Source organism: Mastomys coucha, unplaced genomic scaffold (genome assembly GCF_008632895.1).
Source record: "Mastomys coucha isolate ucsf_1 unplaced genomic scaffold, UCSF_Mcou_1 pScaffold20, whole genome shotgun sequence".
In the NCBI taxonomy this organism is placed as follows: Eukaryota; Metazoa; Chordata; class Mammalia; order Rodentia; family Muridae; genus Mastomys; species Mastomys coucha.
The window spans coordinates 31,832,940-31,856,469 of record NW_022196903.1 but is presented as its reverse complement, the minus strand read 5'-3'; the positions used below and the strand labels follow the sequence as shown (position 1 = coordinate 31,856,469).

Genomic DNA, 23,530 nt, shown 5'->3' with positions numbered 1-23,530 from the left:
TTCATCCAGAAATTGGACATAGTACTACCAGAGGACCCAGCTATACCACTCCTGGGCATATACCCAAAGAATACTTTTTTAAAAATTGATTCTTCGGCATATTTTGCTGCACCATTTCACAAGAGCTGGTAAACACCAACTTTTTCTATATATAACTAGAAATGTCCCTGAGAACACTCAGTGATAATTAAAATCACTTTGTCTGGATATGTTTAAAGAAATCTGTAACTGAGAGGCCATTTAGGGACAGCCAAAGCTCATCATCATACTTTAAATAAAAAATTTGGCCCTTTCCATATAGTTTACAATTCAGTCATGATATCAAGACAACAACCCCAACACCCCCCACCACCAATTTCTAAAAGAAAAAGGAAAACACATGTTCTTGGCTGAATGTAAGAGAAATAGCTACATGCCCCTCTGGTTCTCATCTACTTTCTTTTCCCAGTTTCCTCTGGAAACATTAGGTTATGACCCAAGCCTAGGAAAAATAGAGATTGTGCTCACTGTCCAAGCTCCAGGCTGCCAGAGGGAGATGGATGATGGGTGAGGATTTGGACTGTTGAAATACCCTTTGAGCATCACAGTCAGATAAGAAAGAGAAAGTTAATCTTCTTAGTGGGGTGTGGGTGTTGCTCGGCTGTGAGATGGAGTAGGGTGTCATCAGGACAGACATCATCCCTGACATGTGTTTGGGGGAGATAGTTGGGTCCCCTACCTGCTCACCTTTGACTGGCCTAAGTCTGATCACATTGGATAATCATCCCAGCTGGAAAACACTCAGAAAAGGCTCATATCCCTTTGGTCTTGTTTATCTCCTTGCTGTCCTCAAGTGCTTACCTTTGAGAGCCAAACACACAAGCTATCCTGTCCCTATATGTGTAAAAAGCATCTAATAAGATATTTTCACTTTCTTTTTATGACCACTTCTCAAAAAAATGGACAAATTGGGGAAATTGAATCATGCTTCCAAATCCACCTAGGAGAATAGCCATCAAAGGATTTCTGTTAGCAGGTCTTGTTTTGACTGGCATTGTAAGGGGAAAAAAGGTTAGGGGAAATGTGTGCCAACTTTAAAATACACATTGTATTGAAAACGCTGCCAGGAAATTCTGCCGTTCCAGTTTTATTATTTCCAAATTTTGCCAAAAGTTACAGCACTGGAAACATTACTACTATTAAGTGTTTTTCTTTTTTTCATTTGAAATAGTTGGCAGTTTTTCCTACTTATACCTGGGCGACACAACTGGAGGCTTCTTTAAGTCATATGTGTTCCCTCATTGGCCAATTTGTGCGTTGCTAATTTTGTCCCCGCAACACATTGTGCTGTATCTGGAATAGCAGCATATAATGAATGAATGAATGCTGGATGTTAGAGAAAAGGCATGCTTGGCCCGGTGGTGCAGGCCTGCAGAAAGACTGCTACTCGGAGGCTGAAGCAAGAAGACTTAGGGTATCTGATGTGTTGCTGTGGTGAAGCTAATCCTAATCACTCTGCAACGGAATAATAGGTAAAATGCTGAGTGCCTTTGTCTAGCTGTGCAATCCGTTCTTATGTTGCAAGCTTCAATACAAAACGATTTGACCTAGGGAAAGTATGTAGTGACATAATAAAAATGTATCCATATCCCATGTATTTCACAAGTTCAAAGGGAGGCAGTCCTGATAATGGTTTATGGAGAGTTAGATCAGCCATGTGGTGAGCTCCGCTGTAAGAAGAGGTGGCCAGAAATGGTTACCTACATGCAGCCTACATCAGGAGATGCTTTCCATTCTACTTCCTGGGTACTCGGGGGTTTTCTTAATCAGTCCTTAAAGACATTTAAATGTTCTTTGGATGGAGAAGGAGATTATGGACACACAGGAATCCTGATATCTTGAGCCTGCATGTACAGACTCCTAGACGTTCGTAAGTGGATCTAAGTGTGGAACCCTTATGTGCAGGAAGCTCGCTGCTTCTTGGCTTCCCAAGTAGGCTGGGAACAGTGGACAGGAGCTGCAAGGGACTCTTAGGAATATTCTTCAAAAACAAAGCAGAGGGAAGGCGGCTCTGTGGTTAAGAGTACAAGCTGCCATTCTAGAAGCCTGGCTTCCACTCCCATCACCCACATGGTGGCTCACAGCCTTCTGTATGTCTTGTCCTCAAAGTCTTCTGGCCTCGGTGGGCACTGCATGTATGTGATGTGCAGACATGCATGCAGGCAAACACCCATGAACATAAAATAAAAATCTTGAATAAAAAATAAAACCAGAGCAGAGAGGATAGATTTGCTTTCCGTGACAGTTTGCCTCCAGGCATTATGAGAAGCTGGCAAAATGTTAGAGATTTTTTTGGGGGGGATGAAGCTGCTTCGGAATCATTTAAAACTACACATTGGTAACTCCATTTCTTCCTGTATGCAGAAGCTGGAGTGCTGTTAGACCAATTTAAAAAAATGTGTTTCCAAGAACATGTTAAAAGTAGAGGCTCTGTGCACACCCCATCTTGTCTCCCCTGGGAACATGTCTATGCCTGTACCAGGTGCTCTGCGCCATGGGTTTTTGTACAGTCAGACCTCTTTAATCCAGTTATAGGATGGCTTTGGCTCTCATCAGTTTGGTAAGTGCAGTAGGGATACAGGGCAGGGAGGATGGTGTCCAAAGCTAAAGTGAGTGACCATCCATACAAGGGATGCTAGTTCCACCAACTGATACTGCCTCTCTGCTAAGGGGGCAAGTTCTTTAGTTAGAATTATTAATAGCCCGTTAGAACATTCTGGAGATATCAGAAGAGTGGTCACACTTTCACTGGGGCCCAAAACATCATTTCTCCTTTTCTGAAAGGGAGCAAAACCCAACACTGAAGCAGTCAGTTTGTTCTTCTCAGAGCTGCATCCTGGGGAGCCCCTGTTCCACAGGATTTCTACCACGTTACAGGACATAGCAATAGGATATTCAGGGAACAGAAGAGAATGTGGGAGTTATCAGTTAATGCCATGCGGAACACAGGCACCCAGCCTGGCCTTCCTTTTCTCCTCCCAGTGGATGCTTAGTCTCATTGCCACATCAAGTTCCTAGTAAATGTTGGGAAATGTTCTAAGCATCTCTCCTTGAAGCAGCTGTCCATAACAGTGCTGTGCAAACACCCCAGTTCTTCTCAGAGAGAGCCTGCGGGCACTTTTCTGGCTTCTTGTCATTACTGTGGTTCTTCTGGTCATCTGTAGTATCCCTCATCAACACAAATAAATGTGATAACATTTTAAAGTAAAATAAACCACACATTCCCAAACTGCAAATAGGTTTTTGTCTCACCCTAAGCTGTGAGTCAGGGCTTCCCAAGCACTACTAAAGCCATGAGTCTGATTTCTGAAGGCTGCACCCCCTGATTCCCTGTGTGTGTCTCCTGTGGTTGTATCTTTTCTGTTCCATTTTTTCCCTTTTTGAGATGCACCCTGACAAGTGCAAAGACTGATTCCTCACAGATTTAAAATGCTCACATGCAGTGTGATGGTCAGGTCTCCATACTGTAGGCAAACCTGACTATCTTTTTTATCAATCACTCTCCTGTGCTGAAGGCCCCTGGTCCTTTTCACTTTGAAGAAACTCCTTTCTCATTTTGTTTACATTCCTGGAAAAGAACGGTAGGTGGCAGTAACATTTCAATTCAAAGGCTATTTAGGGGCCTCTAGAAAGGGACTAGGAAGAGTTTTCAGCAGGAAAAGCAAATTGTACAAGGTAATGATGAAATTGCTTTTAAAAAAAGATTAATAAATGCAAGAATCTGTTTTTTTTTTTAATGACAATATATTTCAAACACAGCTTGCTATATTTGCGTAGAGAATCTTGAAGATGGAGCGGTAATTGAGTGGATGGATATTCACCTCAAATGAAGAGCTCACTCGTGTTTGTGATGCGTGTTTTGGGACTTTCACCTCATTGAAAATGCCCAGCTCTGTGCTCCTCCCCCACTCTCTGCCCTTCCTCTGTGTCAGGAGTGAATGTTACCTTTGAGGCCCTCTGGCTGCCCCTGGAAGGGACTTGAATAGAGTGTGTTTGTCTCTCTCCTCTCAATGCTCCTTTGTGTGGCTACTGTAGCTTCCATCCTTGCTCTGTCTTTCTCGCCTGAGCTCTTTACATCTGTGCTTTGTTCATTGTCTTGGAGAAATGAGCATACAGAGAAGAAACAAAGCAAATGAAGAGGGGTTTGTGTAGTTGATGGAAGTTCTCAGTGCAAAGGACTTTTGGTCCTCTTGTCCTTAATTATAGATGCTCTGGGGCCAGAGCAATCGTAACAAAGTTGTACCTTGGACATACTGGCTCAGTGTTTCTCAGCAAACCCTCAACGTGACCTCATGGAGTAGTGTCCTCTAGGGATAGACAACACAGACCTTTGGTGGGAGCTCAAGTGAGAATAGCCCTTGCTTAGAAATAGGAATCTATCGTCCACTTTCAAAGTGCATTAAAGCACACCTAGGTTTCCTTGATGTAAATGGAGATTCTTGCCCATCAGCAGGCTCAGGAAAGTGCTAAGTCTGCAGCAGCAGTTTGACAGTGTAACAGCGGGAACATAAAAAGATGGCATTTCTTTAGCAGTAAAAAGGACCCTGGAAGGAGTGTCCCGTGAGAAATTGTTTTCCTTTGAGAGATCATAGGTGTCTCATAGCCAAGCAGAATATACTCTTAAGAATGGCACTGAGTGTCCAGACCCAGATATTTCCGAAAATTCACCATAACAACAGTGTGTACCTATGAGGTGGACTTCATTGGAAAAAGATTGTGTTTTACCAAAGAGTGAGAAGTAAAGATGAGTGGAGCCTAGGAAGCTCTCAGGAATGTGGCCAAGAAAAGAAAGGGAGACCAGACTGGAGGGCAAAGTGGGTTGGGCAAAAACTTGGAGAGTTGATAAGTAAGATAAGAAGCTTCTAATAGACTGGCTATCCTTAAACTTAGACCAGACTGCCGTCCACTCCCAAGATCTACCTGCCTCTGTCTCCTGAGTGCTAGGATTAAGTATATGCTGAATAGAGTGTGTAATCCCCCCAGGCTTATAGAAAGTGCTGTGTTAGCTACTGGCATGCACAAGAAAGGAATATTAATGAAACCCACACATGCAATTGCTTTTGGTGCATGGACATGTGTGCTATACACTCTGCTTATTCCCTCTCATGTATCTTATTGCTAAGACTATTTATGAAGTGTGCTGATTCCCTCTCATGTATCTTATTGCTAAGACTCTTCATGAAGTATACTGAGCAGTGTGCAGAGGCAAAGCAGGGTCCAGCTCACCTAGAGATGTTTGATTTTGTCATACTGGGCAAGCCTGTGAGTCTAGTGTAACTATCTAGGAGTTCTCCTACCCCATCTACAGTCTACTGTCTTAGAAAAATACTTCATTTCTGAATATTTTCAGAATATACTTTCCATCTCAGACTTGACTTTAATATCTACCTTGAATGTCTATTCTAAGCTCATCTCAATGTGGCCCCATCATTCTGAGGGTCTCCCAGCACATGATCATTCATAAATATTAAGTACATATGTTGGCGATGCTGAGAAGGGAGACAGGCATCATTTTGTAGATAATTCTTTTCAAAAAGTATGGGGTAGGCTTCTAGTATCTATCCATTCTCTCTTGTGTTGACAGCCAGTTTCTAAGGGAGGAAATGGTGCATATATCCCAAGGATGGACAAGGAAGAGAAATTATGGATGCTTTTTAATGAATGCCATAAACTGTGAAGAGGGTGAAACATTGTTTTGAGGCTTTAAAAACAGATTGAAGAGACTAACATTTAAAATATATACATCTATAAATCTTAAAAGTTTAGAGCAACTCATGAGAACTACCACAAATGCTTATCTCCAAAACCTGTTACAAAGTATCATACAAGGTTATAAGGATCAGAATAGCCATGACACCTATTACTTAGCTCCAAGGTCACTGAGGGAAAGCACTGAAGTGGAATGAGAATTACTACTCTAAGGAATAAGCCTTGATGATTTAACCTCTTTTGCTATCATATCTTGTCACTTTGCTCATAGGAAATTAGATATGTAGTTTTCAGTGTTCTTCTTAGGCCTTGTGACTTGACCTACATGAAAGATAGGAGGTTTTGAATAGAAATTTCTGCATGGGTGGCAGTTTAAGAATGGTCTTTGATCATGTGCCTCAAGTGTGACAGAGCCTAGATACAGTTCTGTCCAATAAAGTATCGAATGGTCAGTGGATATTTTAGGTCTTATTTCCTCGGAGTCCTATTCATATAGAATAATCTAGTACAATGATACATTGCAAGAGCATACAGTTAGGCAATTTCATATAGTCACATGCTTCTGTGGAAAACCTCTATTCCAGAGAATGAACACAGTCCATCAGAAGTCTAAGGATATTACCTACAACCTTCAACACAGATTTGCTTGTTTTAAAAATTTGCTTTAAGAATTCAAGCATCTTTTGTTTTGAAATCTTTATGTTTGTATTAGTCTAAATATAAGGGGAACATTAAAAAAGCATACTAGTTAATGGCATGATATTCTACCTAAAACAGTGGATGTTTCTCTGGAGCTTTTCTGACATGTCTAAAAATCTCCATCCAGAAGAAATTGTTCTGGTCCTATGGTTCTTACAACCTTTCTGGATCCTCTTCTGCAGTGTCCCTGAGCCTTCAGTTGTATTGTAGATGTACATGGGGCTGTGCACCTCCTGGTCACTCACTCTTTGTAGTTTGACTCATTGTGGATCATGTTCTTTACCCGGGATTCCTGCAAACTTCCTGGTAGTCCCCATTGATGTGGGTTCTTTCCCTGGATCTTTGCCATCATCATTATGTTTGCATGTTTTGATGACAGTGGCTGCTCTTCTAAGATTTATTATATGAGTACACTGTCGCTGTCTTCAGACACACCAGAAGAGGGCATCACATCCCATTACAGATGGTTATGAGCCACCATGTCGTTGCTGGGAATTGAACTCAGGATCTTTGGAAGAGCAAATAGTGCTCTTAACCACTGAGCCATCTCTCCAGCCCTGACAATGACTGCTCTTAACAGGAGTAAGATCTTGTGCTTCTGGCGTTCAGCTTTTATTTTCCTGATAAGTGGTGATTCTGAACATTTTTCCTCTTTTCTTTTCATTGTTAGTGTCTTTTGAGAAGTGCCAATTATGATCTCTCACTTGGGTGATTCTTTTCTTTTTCTATTATTTTTCACTATGCATTGCAAATTTTGACCCTTAACAGATAGCAGTCTGCAAATACTTAGGCACGTTCTGAATGTTCTCTCATCCGTCTCTTGATTGTTTTGTTTGGTGTGCAGACAGAGTTCCATTTGTCTGATTTTGCTTTTGTGTCTATTGCTTTTTAACTTCCATTTTAGAATACGTGGTTCATGTTGGTGTCATGATAATTTTTATTAATTTTTTCCCACCAACTTCGTGGTTTAGGGGGCCTTACATTTATGTCTTTAATCCATTAGAGTTGTCTTTTAAAAGCATCTTAAATTAAATATTACTAGTTGTACATTTATGGAATATTGAGTTGATTCTTGTATATATATGGAAATTCTAGTTTCATTCTTTTATTGCAGATTTCTAGTTTTCCCAGAGTCACTTACTGAAAACTGTCATTTCTCACTGGCTACTCTTGGGGCCTTTGTGCAAATCAGTGGAGTGGTCTGTGTGTCTCTACTTCTTATCTTCATGCATATTCTCTTCCATTTCTGGGTCTGTGCAAGCATCTGGTTATATAGAGATTGCATGTGATTTTGCTTACTGAATCTTTGTAATGTACTTTGTCTTTCTAAATTTTTTTATATATTTTAATTATAGTAGAAGTATGTGATTTAACCCTTTCTCTTTCTTCCCTCTAGCACATCCCAGGTTACCTCCCTCCATGTCAAATTGATATCTCCTTTTTTATATTCTGTAATTATCATTGTATATATATATATATATATATATATGTGTGTGTGTGTATGTATGTATGAACAATTATATGAATACAACTCGCTGAGTTCATTTTTGTTATTTGTGTGTATATAGTTTCAGGACTGATCACTTTGTGTTAGATAACCAATTATGGGACTGTGGGAGAAGTTTATTCTCCTATTCTAAGCAGTCATGCCTGTATTTGTTTTGGGGTGGAACTGCATGAAAATTTCCCCTTTCCATGTTAGTGTGTCTGTTGGTATATTGTTCCAGTTTTGCGTATGCGCCATGTTTAGAGAGAGTAGTGTATTTTGAAGTCAGGTAGTGCAATGCCTCTAGCTTTGTTCATTTTGTTCAAGATTACCTTGGTTTCCTGAGGTTCTTTGTGATTCTATATTAATTTTAGGATGGTGTCTACAATATATGTAAAGAATGTCTTTGGTATTGTATTGAATCAGTAGCTCATCTTGTATAGCCATGACCATGTGTTATGCATTCTCCACTTTCTTCTATCAATTGTATATAGTTAGACTTTTCTGTAGAAACCCTCATATTCAGAGAATAAACTCAGTCCCTATGATATCTAGAGATATTTCCTAAAACTGCATTCAACAATATTTACTTTTTAAAATGTTGCTTTGAGAATCCAAACATTCCTAGACTAGTCTAACTTGTTATTCCATGTTTGGTTGAGATCCCTGAGAGGGTTGCTCTCTTCTGAAGAGAAATAGAGGAGGGATGGATTGAGGGGAGAGGGAAATGGGAAAGGAACTGAGAGAAGAGGCAGGGGAAACTGGGTTCAGGATGTAATATATGAAGGAAGAATAAATAAGTTAATTTTAAAAAGAATCCAAATTCCTTATGTCTGTACTAATTAAGATGTAAGGTAAACTAAAAATTATTCCTAAAACGGTAAAACACATTAAAAGTGTTTTATGTCTTGACATGATAAATTATTTACTTCTTATGCTATTTTTTTTCCTTATCTGCATCAACAAATAGCCTCCTGGTTCTTTCTCTCTAATGCTTTAGCTAAAGGCTGGACAAGCCTGTGCTCTCTCCATCTCCATGTATTTTCTGCCTCTGCATTCTTTCTAGACATCCTAAACACTATTTCTCTCCCAACTCACCACGCTGGCCTCATTTTTTCCATTTTCAAATGTGATGCAGGTTGAATAACCATTCTTCACGTCTCCATGCCCTCATCGCTTTGGTATGTTCTGCTGACATTTCTTGTTTGGTTTATCTTTTGTGGCTCCACGGTAACATTTTGATTATTTGTGATAGTTTCACTGGGTAAGTTCTTTCCAGGACTTCTGCTTTCGGGTGGATAAGTGCAGGAAGGCTGACTTTGGCTTGCTCGTTTTCAGACCCTTTTTTATCTGCACTCTCCTTTGGAATCTGGTCTATCGCCTTATCGCCTTACGATCGATCGGGACATCCCAGCTCAGATTGGGACTTTCTGCCTGGATTTGTGGAATACGATGTCACGGTGTCCCATTAATATCACGACTGCTTTCCTGAAGCATAGTCCAGCTTTTACTATTTTTGGTGACTCCTGTTCATCAACGGCAGTTTCTCTTATAAACAGCTAGATTACTAAAAGATGTTTTTATTGGTTTCCATGCTCCCTGTTATTTTTCATGGATTTCAAGGAGAATTGAAAAACAGACATTTTTATTCTTGCTTCTTGACAGGGAAGTTTTGCAGTAACCCCTGAGCTTATCCTCTCTCTGCTCTCTTTAGATCATTCAAAAATAGAAACCAGAAAATGTGGCTTTCAAACATTTTTTTTTGTATTTATTTTAGAAAGTAAATTCCAGACACATGAAAATAGATTTATAGGCTCCATATGGAGTGGCCCCAACTTCCCCAGTCATGGGTTTTATCATCCTTTACGTGACAGCAGTACTGAGTTATTTATGTCTCTGATAACGTCTATGACGTCTATGAAATTTCAGTTCTGGCTGTTTTATGTACCCATTGCTTCTGTCTAGAATTTTTCTCTCACTTACTTAATGAGCTCTTATTAATTCCTTAAGGCTGGGGCCAAATGGTTTTGACCTTTAGAGTTTGTTTTATTCTTGGGGGACATGACTTCTCTCTCTGCGCTGTTACCCTTCTACTTAATACACATTTTTCTTGTGCATTTCACTGCGTTATAAGTATTGGGCTTCTTTTTTTTTTCTATTTTATGTCACTAAGTTAAAAATAGGATTTTTATTCTTCACTAGATTATGAATCTTTGATATTGTCTTTTGTTTCTCCATCACTTCATGCGGGATAAACATTTGGGACCTTGCAGCATACATTAAATTTAATGCATTGAAAGATTCCAGCATGAATGATAACAATTTAGTTTTATAAAAGAATAACAAATCTTAAATGGAGCCTTTGAATTCTTATTTTGTTCTTGCTGTTGTGATTTTTTCAGTTTCCTGGCTTTGAATGAAATATCAGTGTCAGTAGCACCAACAAACTCATAAAGCATAGCAAAAACACATACATGGCATAAATCATAATAAAGTCTGGTAATCAGGAAAATACAGAGGAGAACTATACCTAGTTGAGTTAGTAAATGTTAGTAATAGTTCATCGTGTGAAGGCAGCACCTACCTCTAAGACTGTGTACATAAAAGGAAATTAAACAAGTTCTGGCCCACGTCTCTCAGGATGGTGGAGATAGTAAGCAGAGAGCTTTCCTGTGTGCCTCAGCTGCCCAGCTTGGCTGTCAGGAAGGTAATCTTTTCGTGATATTCAACCTTTATTTTAAAAACAACTGCTTCTATTGCTCATTGCAGGACATTTCTTCTCTTCTGAGCTGAGTCCTGTGAAATTCTGTATGCCCACTCCCAGCCTAAGTGGATGAGGTACATGTCTCAGTAGTATAATCTAGTGACATTTTGCAGTGAAAGGTGAAATTCTGAGTGATGGTTGAAATGCTCCATATGTCTTCAAATTCCACAAGTCCAGGAGTGTGGGAGACATTCAGCCACAGAAATGCAACATGACTAATCTGTGCAAACCACTGATAGTTCATCCTCACTGTCTGGACCTACTACAGAATGCATCCCCTTGGGACTTTAACGAAGCCATCTGCACTATTTCAGATTTAGTATTAATTGCTTTGCAGAAAGGCCGCAAGAATGCGCCTCAAGGGCTCCCACCTTGAGACGTGCCAGAGGCTATGGGTGTGGGCTTCTCTTTGTTTTCATTCTCTATCAGAAATTAATTGTAAATATGTGTTTATTTGCTTTACATAAAAAAATAAATCAGAAGTGAAGATGTTCTTTTGTTGAGGACGCATGTTTCATGTCCCAGGCACCTTCCTCAGCACATGTTGTTTCCAATCTACGTTCTTTTTTGGGATCAACTTCTACTTCCATTTTACTTTTGGGATCAACTTCTAATTCCATTTTACCGTTGATTCCACACATTCCCTGCTTAATTTTTTTCCTCTGCTGAAACAGATATGGGCATACCTTTTGCTGGATGGCTTGGGTATCTTTTGTGTTTAAGGGTGCTCATTCCAAGGCCCCCCTTCTCCTAGCAGACAGTTCTCCTTAATGTCATTCAAAGGTGATATGATCACTTTCGAAGAGCCTTTAATTGTATTCAATTCTGAATACCAGCATGGTGGTACTGAAATGCATTCGGTTAACAAATATAAAGCAAAGGCCTACTTCTTCTAACCAAGACATATTTCCACATTGCTAGGGGATGGTAGCCTACAAAGACCGGTGTGAGGACAGTACACAACCTGGGAACTTTTAGAGACACGTAAACACTTGGTCTCAACAGGAGAGGCCATGTGTTTCTCAAGCAACAATGGCTTAGTGACGTGTCAATTCCTGTTCATCATTATTATGGCTTATTTGCCTCCTGGACATTAATTTTTTTCCACCAAATCTTGGGGTTCTGTTTCACGTGCTTCATGAGGCTGAGATGGGTTAGCAGTTGGCACCAGTTTGTGCTCAGATTTTCCTTTCATTACAGCTATGCGTGCAGCTCTTGCGATGTACTCACGTAATAAAAGTGAGATCGCTCATCAGGAGGATCATGCATCCTCAAATCCTTTAACATTGCTCCAACAACCAGTACATCTTTGAATATATTCCCCCCCACTTTTATTCACACCACCACCACAAGTGTCAACTGAGAGGAAATATTTTTATGGTTGATATGATATTCCATTTGATAGCTGACTATGATAATTAGAGCTAAGTTCATAGGTGATATAGAAAAGTTATTGATTTATTAAATGTGTGAGGCCCCAGTGGTTTTTGGTCTTATCCTGATTCTCATCAGTTTGGAGATACTAGGCTATCACATGGAAGCTTAAGCTCATGCAAACATTAAATTCCTTGAAAAATTTCAGAAACAGAAAAATAATGATAATTATGCATTTGTTTTCTTCTAATTACATTGTATTTTAAAAATGACCGAGCATGGCCCTTTGTGTGTTAAATCTAGTGCACATTTCTGTTCCTGGCATTTGTTCTGGGTGTTAGGCCTTGGACATAAGTTTCACTTGATAACATAGTTCAATGAATTCTTACTCTTCCACAATAAGTTCAGATTAACTAATTTGTTGTAGTCCTAGGATACCATGTTTAATCTGCTGACATTTATCAACCCATAATACTCAACCAATCTAGATAATATGGAAGTGTTGTTGACTAGAATTTGCCTTTTAACAAGTACATTGGTTACACCTACTATGCTGAGTTTCCCCTTAACTGACTTTTTCTTAAGATTTATTTGTTAATTTTTATTTTATGTGCCTGAGTGTTTTGCCTGTATGTGTATGTATGTATCATGTGTGTAACTGGTACCCATAAAGGCCATGGAAGCTGTCAGATCCTCTAGAACTGGATTTAAGGATGTCAGTATCTGCCAAGTAGATGCTGGGAACTAAACCTGGGTCCTCTGCAAAGATAACAAGTGCTCTTAACCTCTGAAACATCATCTCTCTAGCCCCACCTTAACTAGATTTTGACTATATAGTTTCTGTGATGTTATGTATACTTATTGTTATCATTATCATATATAAAATATTTATCATGTTTGTATTATTTTTTTGTAGGTCACCAGTCTCTTCAGAAGATCATGGTAAGAACATGCCATTTTATTCCAAATTCTGCTCTCAAAACTTGTCTCTGGTCCTTATAGCTCAGTGTCGTAGTAGATCATTGTTAGCTCAGTGTCGTAGTAGATCATTGTTAAGAAAGTGCCTCTAAGATGTTGACCCTGTAGCATTTTAGTGTGAAACATCAAACAGTTTTAAAAACGTGAAACTGCGTTTAATATCTGGTATTATTTTCTTATCGGTTGTAACCGTTTTTGGTTGACAAGCATTATGAAGTTTAATATCTCCTACCGCGTTTCTGTCTGCCATCACAAATATCTCATAACTTTTGAGGGGAGCATTATTTTCATGTCTAAAATGAAGAGTTGACACAGGGGAGGTCATCCTTTGTGAGGCCACATCTCCGTGTTGGCGGAGTGCTTTAAGTCTGAAAGGGAGCTGATCAGTGAGCGAGTGAGTGAGCTGTTCACTCAGTGCGGTGATTTATGCTATTTTAAGAGACAGCTGTGACACTCAAAAGACAAAACATCTGATTATGTCACTTCTAATTTTTGTTCACTTATTCCATAGTCGCTCAAAATTGTTTGTTTGGTGTTGGTCATGGGTTCGTCGGACCATAGAATGATGTCTCTCAAGCATCTACAGTCAGCTTTAGCTGCAGGCTTGCTGGTGTCTTTCTTGGACTTCTGAGATTGTGCCATTACCATAACCCACGCCTGTAGATTACCCTTTCCAGTTTACTGTATGTATGTAGCGCTTTTCACATGTAGGATGGCCAGTTTGCAACAGACCAAAACTTGTGGTTGGCCTTTTGATACTGTATTTTAAAGCAAACACTACTAGGCTCTAAGGATGGACTCTCCATCTTCCTCTGCTGCTTATGGTTTGATCAGCCATCTTTCCCCACTCTCCTGTCAGTAGCCTGCACTTCAGGCATATGACTCTGTATTTAATTTTTGGGTCACTTTTTTTTTTTTTTTTGCATCTCCTGCTTTCATTCTTGCTGTCCCCGGAAGGAAATGACTCTTGCTTTTTGTCATGTGACAGTTTCTGGTCACCCTTTCTCATCTTCCCTGAAAGCTCTCTGATCCACTTATTATGCCATATATTTTCCCAAGCTTAACACACTAATCTGATGCCTTCCTTAGCTGGCTCCCCAGACTGCCAATTTCTTTGATATAGTGTCCGACAAAAAGCAAACATTAAAAATGTATTTATTAAGTGAGTGAATTAAGGAAATGGAGAGGGGGTTTTAGGCTCTCTCTCCTGCTGCTACATTATGAAATCTGTCCTAATATTGGAATGAGGTTGTATCCTGTTCTCAGTAGAATTGTAGGGAAAATTATGTTCAAGGCCCATTAAGTCAGAATTAGGTAATCAACCACCTAATGGTAAACCATTATTGCATGCTATTTTGCTGATTGTTGCTGGTATGAATAGGGTTTTGATTGTATATTTATAAGTCCTTCAGCTTCCATGTCCAAATGATAAATTAGAAATGTGTGTTTGCCTTTATTTTGAACTATTTTTACCCCTACTAACCTGTCGATACTTTTGTCTTTCTAAGCCTAAGAGTAAATCCTCTATTCACAAGGGGTAGGAGATTCTAAATTCAAGTTTTACAGTCCACTACGACTTCTTAAGGGGTCAGGAGAGATCTCTAGGCATATTTCAGGGTCCTTCAAAGCTTTGGAAGGTGGTATCTGCCCAAATAACTTGCTCTTTAGAGTTAAGAGTATTTTTATCAACTATTATAAGTGATTAGTTGAGAAACTACTTTGCAAATTAGATGAATATTATATTTTGGTGAATTCAAAAATGCACTATATACACATGCCTCTTTGTCTCCTGTAACCTCTGAAGTTTAAACATGCATGCTAATTTACCCACACTGCCTAATTGTTCACCATCCACTAGTCTGTGCATCCTTAGGGAAATAGTTGTGCATGTTTCTTTACTGCTGTGATTTTCTACCTGGCACATAGTGTGTTGCCTTACATTTATACATGTTAGGAATTAATATTCACTGTGGCCATCATAAAACATCTTCAGTGTCATACTATCACCCTTGTATGACAGCTTCATGCCATAATGACATTGCAACACCTCTGGAAGAGAGGTGAATCAAATTTCTCCAGTGTATTCTAAAAGAACTGAGGCCTATTGGCAAATGGAAGGAGAATATGAAAATCCATGCCTCTCAGTTTTCTCTTTTGTTCTCTTCCCACCCGCAATCCTATTTCCTTCAGTCACAGCTGCTGCCTTGGGCTATTTCTGAAACAAAAATTCATTCTTGCAGAAATCTAACTTAGAACAGTCCCACATAGCCCTGCCATTTCCCATCTTTACAGGTTGCCTCTCAGCATTCATGAGCACAGCAACCCTGCCCCTTCCCTCTTAGTCGGCCTGTTTGTGCAGTGGGCTCCTCTGCTCTGCTCTGTGTGTTCTCCTGGGTAGCTGAAAGCTGAAATGAGAATCATCTGCAGAAATGGCTTCCAGTTTGCTACAGGCACCCAGATGACATGTTCTTATGTCCTTCCATCCAGGCAGTGTCACAGGATGTGTAGATTGGCTGAGGTTTGCTCCACATAGCACAGAGGTTGAGATGCTTGCATGGGCACACAACTCCAGCTATTCAGGAGGCAGAGGCAGGAAAGTCGCAGGTTGGGGGCCAGTACAGAAAATGTAATGCCTTCTCATCTAAACAAAGGAACAGACAAACCAAAAACCACCCAACCAAACAAACAGACAAAACTAAGGAAAGTTAAGAGAAATGTACCTCTTTTGACTTTATTTACAAACAATAACTTTTCTCTGGAAACCTTTTTATTTTTATACCAGAGCCAAGAAAGAACAAAATGTTTAATACATAATTTGACTTGAAGTCCCCAAGTAAAGAATGGGATCAGGATTGGATGAGTGGTCATGTAAGATTGCCAACACCAGGCATAGATGGCACATACATTTCTTTTTTTTTTTTAAATTGGATATTTTATTCATTTACATTTCAAATGTTATCCCCTTTCCTGGTTTCTCCTCTGGAAACTCTCTATCCCATCCCCCTCCCACTCGTTCTATGAGGGTGCTCCCCCACCCATCCATGGATGTATTTGCTTTGTGGTTTAGTCCCTGGGAGCTCTGGGAGTTCTGGTTGGTTGATCTTGTTGTTCTTCCTATGGGGCTGCAAACCCTTCAGCTCCTTCGGTCCTTTCTCTAGCTTCTCGGTTTTGAGAACAGAAGATAAAGTGTATTTAGTACTTACTTAGGACTGTGCTGACACACTGTAACTACACTACTCCATTTCATTGTTAATAGGTAACAGCCTACAGGGCATATTATAGCTTTATAGCTGGGGGGATAAGTCCTTAAATAAATGCCTCGATATCACATAGCTACCAAATGGTCAAGTTAATTTAGTTCTAGATATTGTTCAATATTGAAACTATCCTCTTTTTAACTTCACCACATTATTGGGAAAACAAAGAAATGATTGTCAGCATTAAGGTAAAATTGACAGAATTATTGAGAAGGGGAAAAGTTCCTCCCCTCTAACAAGAGTTTATTTACTGCTGTGTAAGTGATTTCTTTTTAATGACAAAAGAAAACTGAACAATAAAAAAAATCACAACTTCTCCCTCCTGCTGGGAATGATTTGTCCCTGTAGAAAAAGTGAAATACCGATGTCACATTTTCTCATAATTAGTTAGCTGAGCGAAACCGAAGCTTCAGGGAAGCCTGCCATGTGAGTCTCAGGGGGAACATTACGTTTTAATGCAACATCTGGAAGCTGGAGTCCCACTCCCTGTCACCAGATAAGCTTGGCAGTGATTGATGGCGCTGTCCTCTGAGTTTCCTCTCCATTTAGGGCCCCACACTTCATCATTTCCATTGCTCTTGGAGTCACCTCCCCCTGCCCAGGCAGCCTCTCCAGCTCTGAGCTCTTGGGTCCTTTGTGCTCTTAGCATGTTGATTTTCCAAGCCTCTCAGAAAGCTGTTCCTACAGCCACCATCTGTGTGAGCATACAAAGGACCTTTTCCAATGAGTGTCTGTCTTGGTACAGAATGGCAAGCTATGTATCTGACAGAATTAGTATCCAGAATATATAAAGAACTTAAACAACAATAACAACAACAAAATTTTAAAAGAATGTATTGATCTATTTTTAAAACTGGGCCTGGGACCCGAACAGAGAATTTTCAGAAGAATAGTACACCATAAAAAGCATCACTAGGCACTTTTCAAAGAACACCAGTAAGCTACTTGATTCCCCAGCAGCATCTAAGTGGGCCTCCTTCTCTCACACACACTCCTGAACACTCATCAGTCATGGGTCTCATCATGTCTGTGGTCACTTTTCTCTTGCCACAGTAAATAGCAAACAAGGATGGCAGTGATCATTCTGGAAAATGTAAAGGCCACGGTCACAAACATCATGTCTGTGGGTTGGGCTTGGCGTGACTGTACTTTATAGTATCGTCAACAACACACCCTGTGGTCTGGCACAAAACTCTTCAGAATATCAAAATCTATCCCCTGCCAACTCAATCTTCTGGGGTTTGGTTTTCGTTTTCAATTTTACATTTGTTATTTTCTTTGTGCATGCCTGCATGTGTGCACATCTGCATGCCGCAGTGTAGAACTGGAGGCGGGAGGACAACGTGCAGGAGTCAGTTCTTTTCCTCTAAACTGTGGGTTCCGGGGTCTGAGCTCAGGGTGTCAGGCTGGCTCCTAGGCGTATCTACCTGCTGGACCATTTCATCAGTCCTTAGCTCAGTTTCCTTTTCTTTCTTTGTACTTGTGATACTGTGAATGAACACAGGGCCTCTATGCATTCAAGGCCGGTAGCCCCCTCGCCCCCACGAAGCTGTATCCCTCTTCTTCTTTTGTTGCTTTTTCTTTTATCCAGTTGGCCTTGGGCAAAGACCCAGGTAGGCACAGAACTACAGTCTTCCTGTCTCAGGCTCCCGAGTAACTAGGATTCTAGGACTGTGCTATTAGGTTTGATCATTGTTCTAATACAGACATACATTTGTATAGTAAAATAGATAATATGTATAAAATCGAGCTTCTCGTTTCAAATGGTAATGAAAGGAACCATTGTGAAACATTTTCCAGTTAAAAAAATAAAACATCCATAAGTTGAGAGCTTCAGGTTGTCTGCTTTCTGACTATGTTAATCTCCCTATGTTTCAGAAGTAATCACATTTGCCTCTGTGTCAGCCAGGTCCTCATTTCTTTATTTTACTACATACATGCATACCCCGCATGTGAATTTATGTGATTGTACATACATGTGTATGTGTGTACAAACAGTTTTACCCATTTTGAATGCCTTTATGCAATATGTTATAGACATATCCACTCACTGGTACTTCCCGCCAGCTCTTCCTGGAACTGAATGGATAAAAACAAAACAAACAAACAAAAAAATTACCAGTCTGATGGTGGCATGACATAGTATCTTGTAATGGAATATATTTGTGTTCTGAATTTACACATTGTGGAGCATCTTTTCGTGCGTTCAAAGGCTACTTGCCTTTTATGTGCATCTGTGACATGGTTTGTTTTGTTATTGACCCAACTGTTCTCCCTTTGGGTTATCTGTTTCTTAATGGTTGCATAAACATGTTTTTGTGGGTTACAAATACATTTTTCTTCTCTCTGTTATGAATTTTCTTCAGTTTGTGGCTGACATTCTTAAAGCTCCATTCAGTTTCAACCTGATAACAGATGTTCATGATTTTAATATATTTCAAATTATTAGTAGTTTTCTGGAGTTGATGTCTATGGGTTATTTAAAGGAATTTTGTATAAAACAAAGTTACAATCCTGTATTACATTTTAAAAAACCACCTACATTCTTAATTGATTTTTGTGGTTTGGTAAGAAATAAAAATACAATTTTGCTTTGTTTTTCATTACTTAAGACTTCATATAAGCATTTAATGTGTTTTGATCAAATCTGTCCCATATCTCTACAACTCCTCCAACCCACCATCATTTTTATCTCTCAAATTCATGTACTCATCTTAAGCTTCGGGGAATCCACTTGGTGCTGTCAGTGTGAGCATGTGCATCCACTGGAGCCTGAGAAGCCTACTGGGAGAGACTGGTTCATGTGTTATAACATCTGTTTTATTTATTATCTACTTCCTTTGCTGGTTTATGAAGTTCTATCCTTTTGTATTGTCCTTTAAATTTTTTTTAATATTTTCTTACCTAATTTTTCAAAATAGAATAATTTTTGCTAGATGCAGATTTTCTAATTAAGTAGCAACATTACAAGTGGTCATACATACTTTAAATACGTGTACAAAACAAAAACTATGGAAAACTCAAAGAGAAAATTTTCAAGCCAACCCACAGAGATTGGTGAGATAGCATTGGTGAGAGGACATAAAACTATATGAAGGAGCTGTGGGGGCGGCGTCAAGGAAACCAGGTGAACCTGGCGCACATAATCAGCTTAGCAGAGCTCTTAGGGGCTCACAGAGACTGAAGCAGCAATCACAGAGGCTGCATGGGTCTACACAAAGTCCTCTGTATGTATGCTGTGGTTGTTTATCTTGGAGTTCCTGTGGGACTCCCAACAGTTGGACTTGGGTCATCTCTGACTCTCTTGCCTGCTCTTGGGACCCTCTCCTCCTGCTAGGTCCCTTCATCCAGCCTTGGTATGAGGGTTTGTGCCTAGTCTTCTTTTAACTTCTCATGCCATGCTTGGTTAATATTGCTGGGAAGACTGCTCTTTTCTGAAGGAAAATGAAGGAGCAGTGGATCTGGGGAAAAGGGGAGTTGGAGGCCAAGGAGGAGAAGTAGAGGAAGCAGAGTCTGTGGTTGGGATGTATTATATGAGGGAAGAATAAGTAAGTTACATGAACAAAAAGTGATTACATCATAATAACCAAAGGGCATGGCCATCATGGAAGACTTTTCAACTGATCACAGATAATTATTACTACCATATATTTTTTTCATTCCATTGGGTATTTCATACATGTGTCCTATATCTATATCATTTTCATCCCTTTCTCCACTCATATAACTCCTCCTATATCCCCTCCTACTCTCTCTGAAATTCATAACCTCTTCTTTTTTAATTGTTTTATATATATAAGTATGTGTGTGTGTATCCACACATGTATATATACATATATACACACATTACGTATATGTACACACACATGTATATGTGTATAAATACACAATGTATATATATGTACACATATATGCATATATGTGTGTGTATATATACATGCATACACACGTATATAATGAATAAAACCTGCTGCGTCTATTTACGTGTCTGTGTGTGTGTGTGTGTGTGTGTGTGTGTGTTTAGAGCAGACCACTTAGGATGACATAACCTATCAAGAGGCTCATTCTTTGAGAAGACTGATGCTCTTTTTCAGCATCTGCTATTTGTCTGTAGCTCTTCATCAAGGAGGAGGACCTTGTGAGAGTTCCCCCATCAATGCCAGCATGTCAGTTAGTACTGTCTTGTATGTGTCTTATTTAAGTGAATATATGGTTGAGATTTTAGGGGTGTGGAAGGCATTGCATCTCACAAAACAAGGCCTGGTCCTCTAGTTCTTACAATGCTTCTGTCCCTTCTGTCACCTTCCCTTAGCCTTAGGGCTGTGTTGTAGAAATATCAATCGGGGTTGAGCATTTCATGGCCAATTTTCTTCCCCATTTTGAATAGTTGTGGATTTTTTACTAATGGTCTCCATCTGTTGTAAAGAGAAGTTTCTTTAACAAGGAGTGAAGGCTAAACTCAACTGTGGGTATAAGGATAAATATTTAGAATGCATATGGAGATTATCCTAGTTTGGGAACATTGTAGTAGTAGGTTTTCCTCTAGGGTCCACAATCTCTCCAGCCACAGGTAGTTGGCTATGTTTACAGTATCAGGCCTGAATTTCTTCATGTTTAGTAGATTTTAAGTCTAATTTAGATGGCTTATGGTTAGTCACAAGAGAAAAAATGTTAATATCGTAATAGATTTTCTCATTTGTTTTATTGATCAATATGTCTGTTACTTTAAAAAGATTTATTTATATTACATATAAGTATTCCGTCTTTATGTCTTTATGCATACCACATGCAAGACCAGTGCCTATCAGAGGACAACAGAGAGCATTTGATCCCGTAGAACTGGAGTTACAGATGGGTGCTGAGTTGCCATGGGTGCTGGGAACAGAACCTACGTCTTCTGCAAGAAATTGATACACTCCTAACTCCCCAGTCATTCCTCCAAACCAGCATGACTGTTCCTCTACCAAAAACCACACTGTTTTAATTGTTTTGACAATGGTCTAGATCTTAATGTTTGTTAGAGGATAAATGCACATTTGTTCTTCTTCAAAGTATCTTAGTCACAAAGGCCTTTTTGTTTAAATAAAATTTAAAAGCAGTCTGTAATATTAAAATTCATGAATATTATTATTCAATAGCATTAAAATTTTATGAGTAGTTTGGAGAGATGGTTTAGCTCAGTAGTTAAGATTGAATGCTGCTCTTCCAGAGAACCTGAGATAGGATCCCAGAGCCCACATCATATGGATTGCACTGCATGCAACTTCAGTTCCAGGAGATCCAGATCATCTTTTGGACAAGTCTCACACACACACATACACACACACACACACACTCACACATACACACATACGTCTCTCACACACACAAACAAGCCATGTATATAAATAGAAAAATCTTCAATTTTTTATAACTATTCCATGAGTTTAGAAATCAGTATGGGCAAGATTAATGTCTTTATGGCAAAAAGCTTTCAATTCTGAGTTGTAGCTCTTTGCATTTAAATGGGTATCAGCAGTATTTTGTAGTTCCATCATCTTCTGTTCAGTGTATTCCTACTTACTTTATATCATTATATCATGTGTTGTGGTTTAAAGTTATACCATCTAAGTGTTCTTTGCTGGCATACAATGCAGTTGACATTTGAAAGTCTCTGTATCAAGACTCCTATTAACCTTTAACTGTATAAACTATATGAAGGGCCTTCCTGTGGGAAGAAAATTCTGTATAGATAGCATTGTTTAAAAAATGCAGAGAATTTCACTTTGCTCTCTCCTCTCATGCTTTGCATGTTCTTTTCTGTTCCTCTCTACACTGGTGTAGAACTGAATAGACTTCCTTGTGGTTAGGACCATTGCCGATCACCTCCTGATATCAGGTGACTTGTCATCTATAATTTTTATCAAATTGATACTTTCATACTCCATGACCTCAGTATAGGAGCTGTCAGTTGTTTGCAGATATTTTAAATCTATTTTTCATCTATATTTTCAAATTTAAGATAAAATAAATGTCATTATGTATTTTTATCTTGTTTTTCTCCTTTACTTGTTAATATACTTCATCTCCATAACGGAGTTTTCCAGTAGAAACCAGTATCATATTTATGAGATAAGCTCAACCTAATTATTATATTAATCTCCTTTATATACAGCTAGGTTTCATTTGCCAATACTTTATTAAGATTCTGACACCTGTGTTCATGGATATGACTGGCTTTTTAAATTTCTTTTCTATTTTTATTTATTAGCCAATATATGCTGATACTTCTTCCATCAAATGAATGAAAAAAATCAGTTTTATTTTTCTAGGCTCTGAGATACTTCACCCTACCCTTGAGCCATTTATTTCTGAAATATTTTACATGTCCTCCTATTTGTATACCATAAAACTAAGACACAAACCTACTGACTAGCATAGTTAATGAGGACTAGAACATGGATGTAGACTCAGGCAATCAGGATCCAAGACCTACTCTGCATCAACCCTCTGTTCAATGTCTCAGTAACATGTCATGTTGCTTAAGTTTGTATCATCTTCATTCTGTTTCTATAACTAAGACAGTATGGTTTATGTTTGGTAGGAACTAATGGTTTAAGATGAAAAAATACTCATTTTCATATAACTTGGCATTGAAAAAAATCCATTTTTCTCATCCCCATACTTCATACTTAGGGAAATAAGAGCCTGATTTCCTGCCAGTAGCCCTCAGAATTGTTGACATGTAGCTTTTCCTTCGGGAACTGGCAAAATCAAGGAGACATCTTCATGACTAGATGAATGGAAGGTGGTTTTCTCTTCCCCATGGCTAGTAAAATGTGGTGAGTTGAGACACACATGGGGCAATCTACAGTCTTAAACTGACTCCTAGGAATAGCTCACAATATTGGCCTCCACCATATGCTACCTTGCAGTTACTTTGGGCTAGCTAATGCCAAAGTTGCTAGAGGATATTTTCCCCCATATCCAGTTTCTTACCCTTTAATCCCCTGTTGGTTTTCTAATTAGATTCAGACTTCTTAGAGATTATATTTAGGGCTGATCCCAGTTTAGTTTCTGTTGCTTTCGTGAGTAATTTCTATGCCTTTCCTTACAGACACCCTCTAATTTCTATGCCTTTGCTTACAGACACCCTCTGGATCCCAGGCCCCTCAGGTTCATTCAACCATATAGCTCCGGTCACTTCCTACCGTTCCCCTGGCAGACCACCATCTATGTCTTTTA

General features: G+C 39.2%; 1 protein-coding gene across 6 annotated transcripts in view; it reads left to right on the top strand.

Moving 5' to 3' along the window:
• Dgki (diacylglycerol kinase iota) overlaps positions 1-23,530 on the top strand; it is a 456,269-nt gene that overhangs the window by 389,166 nt on the left and 43,573 nt on the right. For all 6 annotated transcript variants that reach the window (XM_031381541.1, XM_031381543.1, XM_031381545.1 and 3 more), the window contains one exon: positions 12,988-13,013. In XM_031381541.1, coding sequence (XP_031237401.1) covers positions 12,988-13,013 — 26 coding nt within the window. The remainder of the gene's footprint in view (positions 1-12,987; positions 13,014-23,530) is intronic.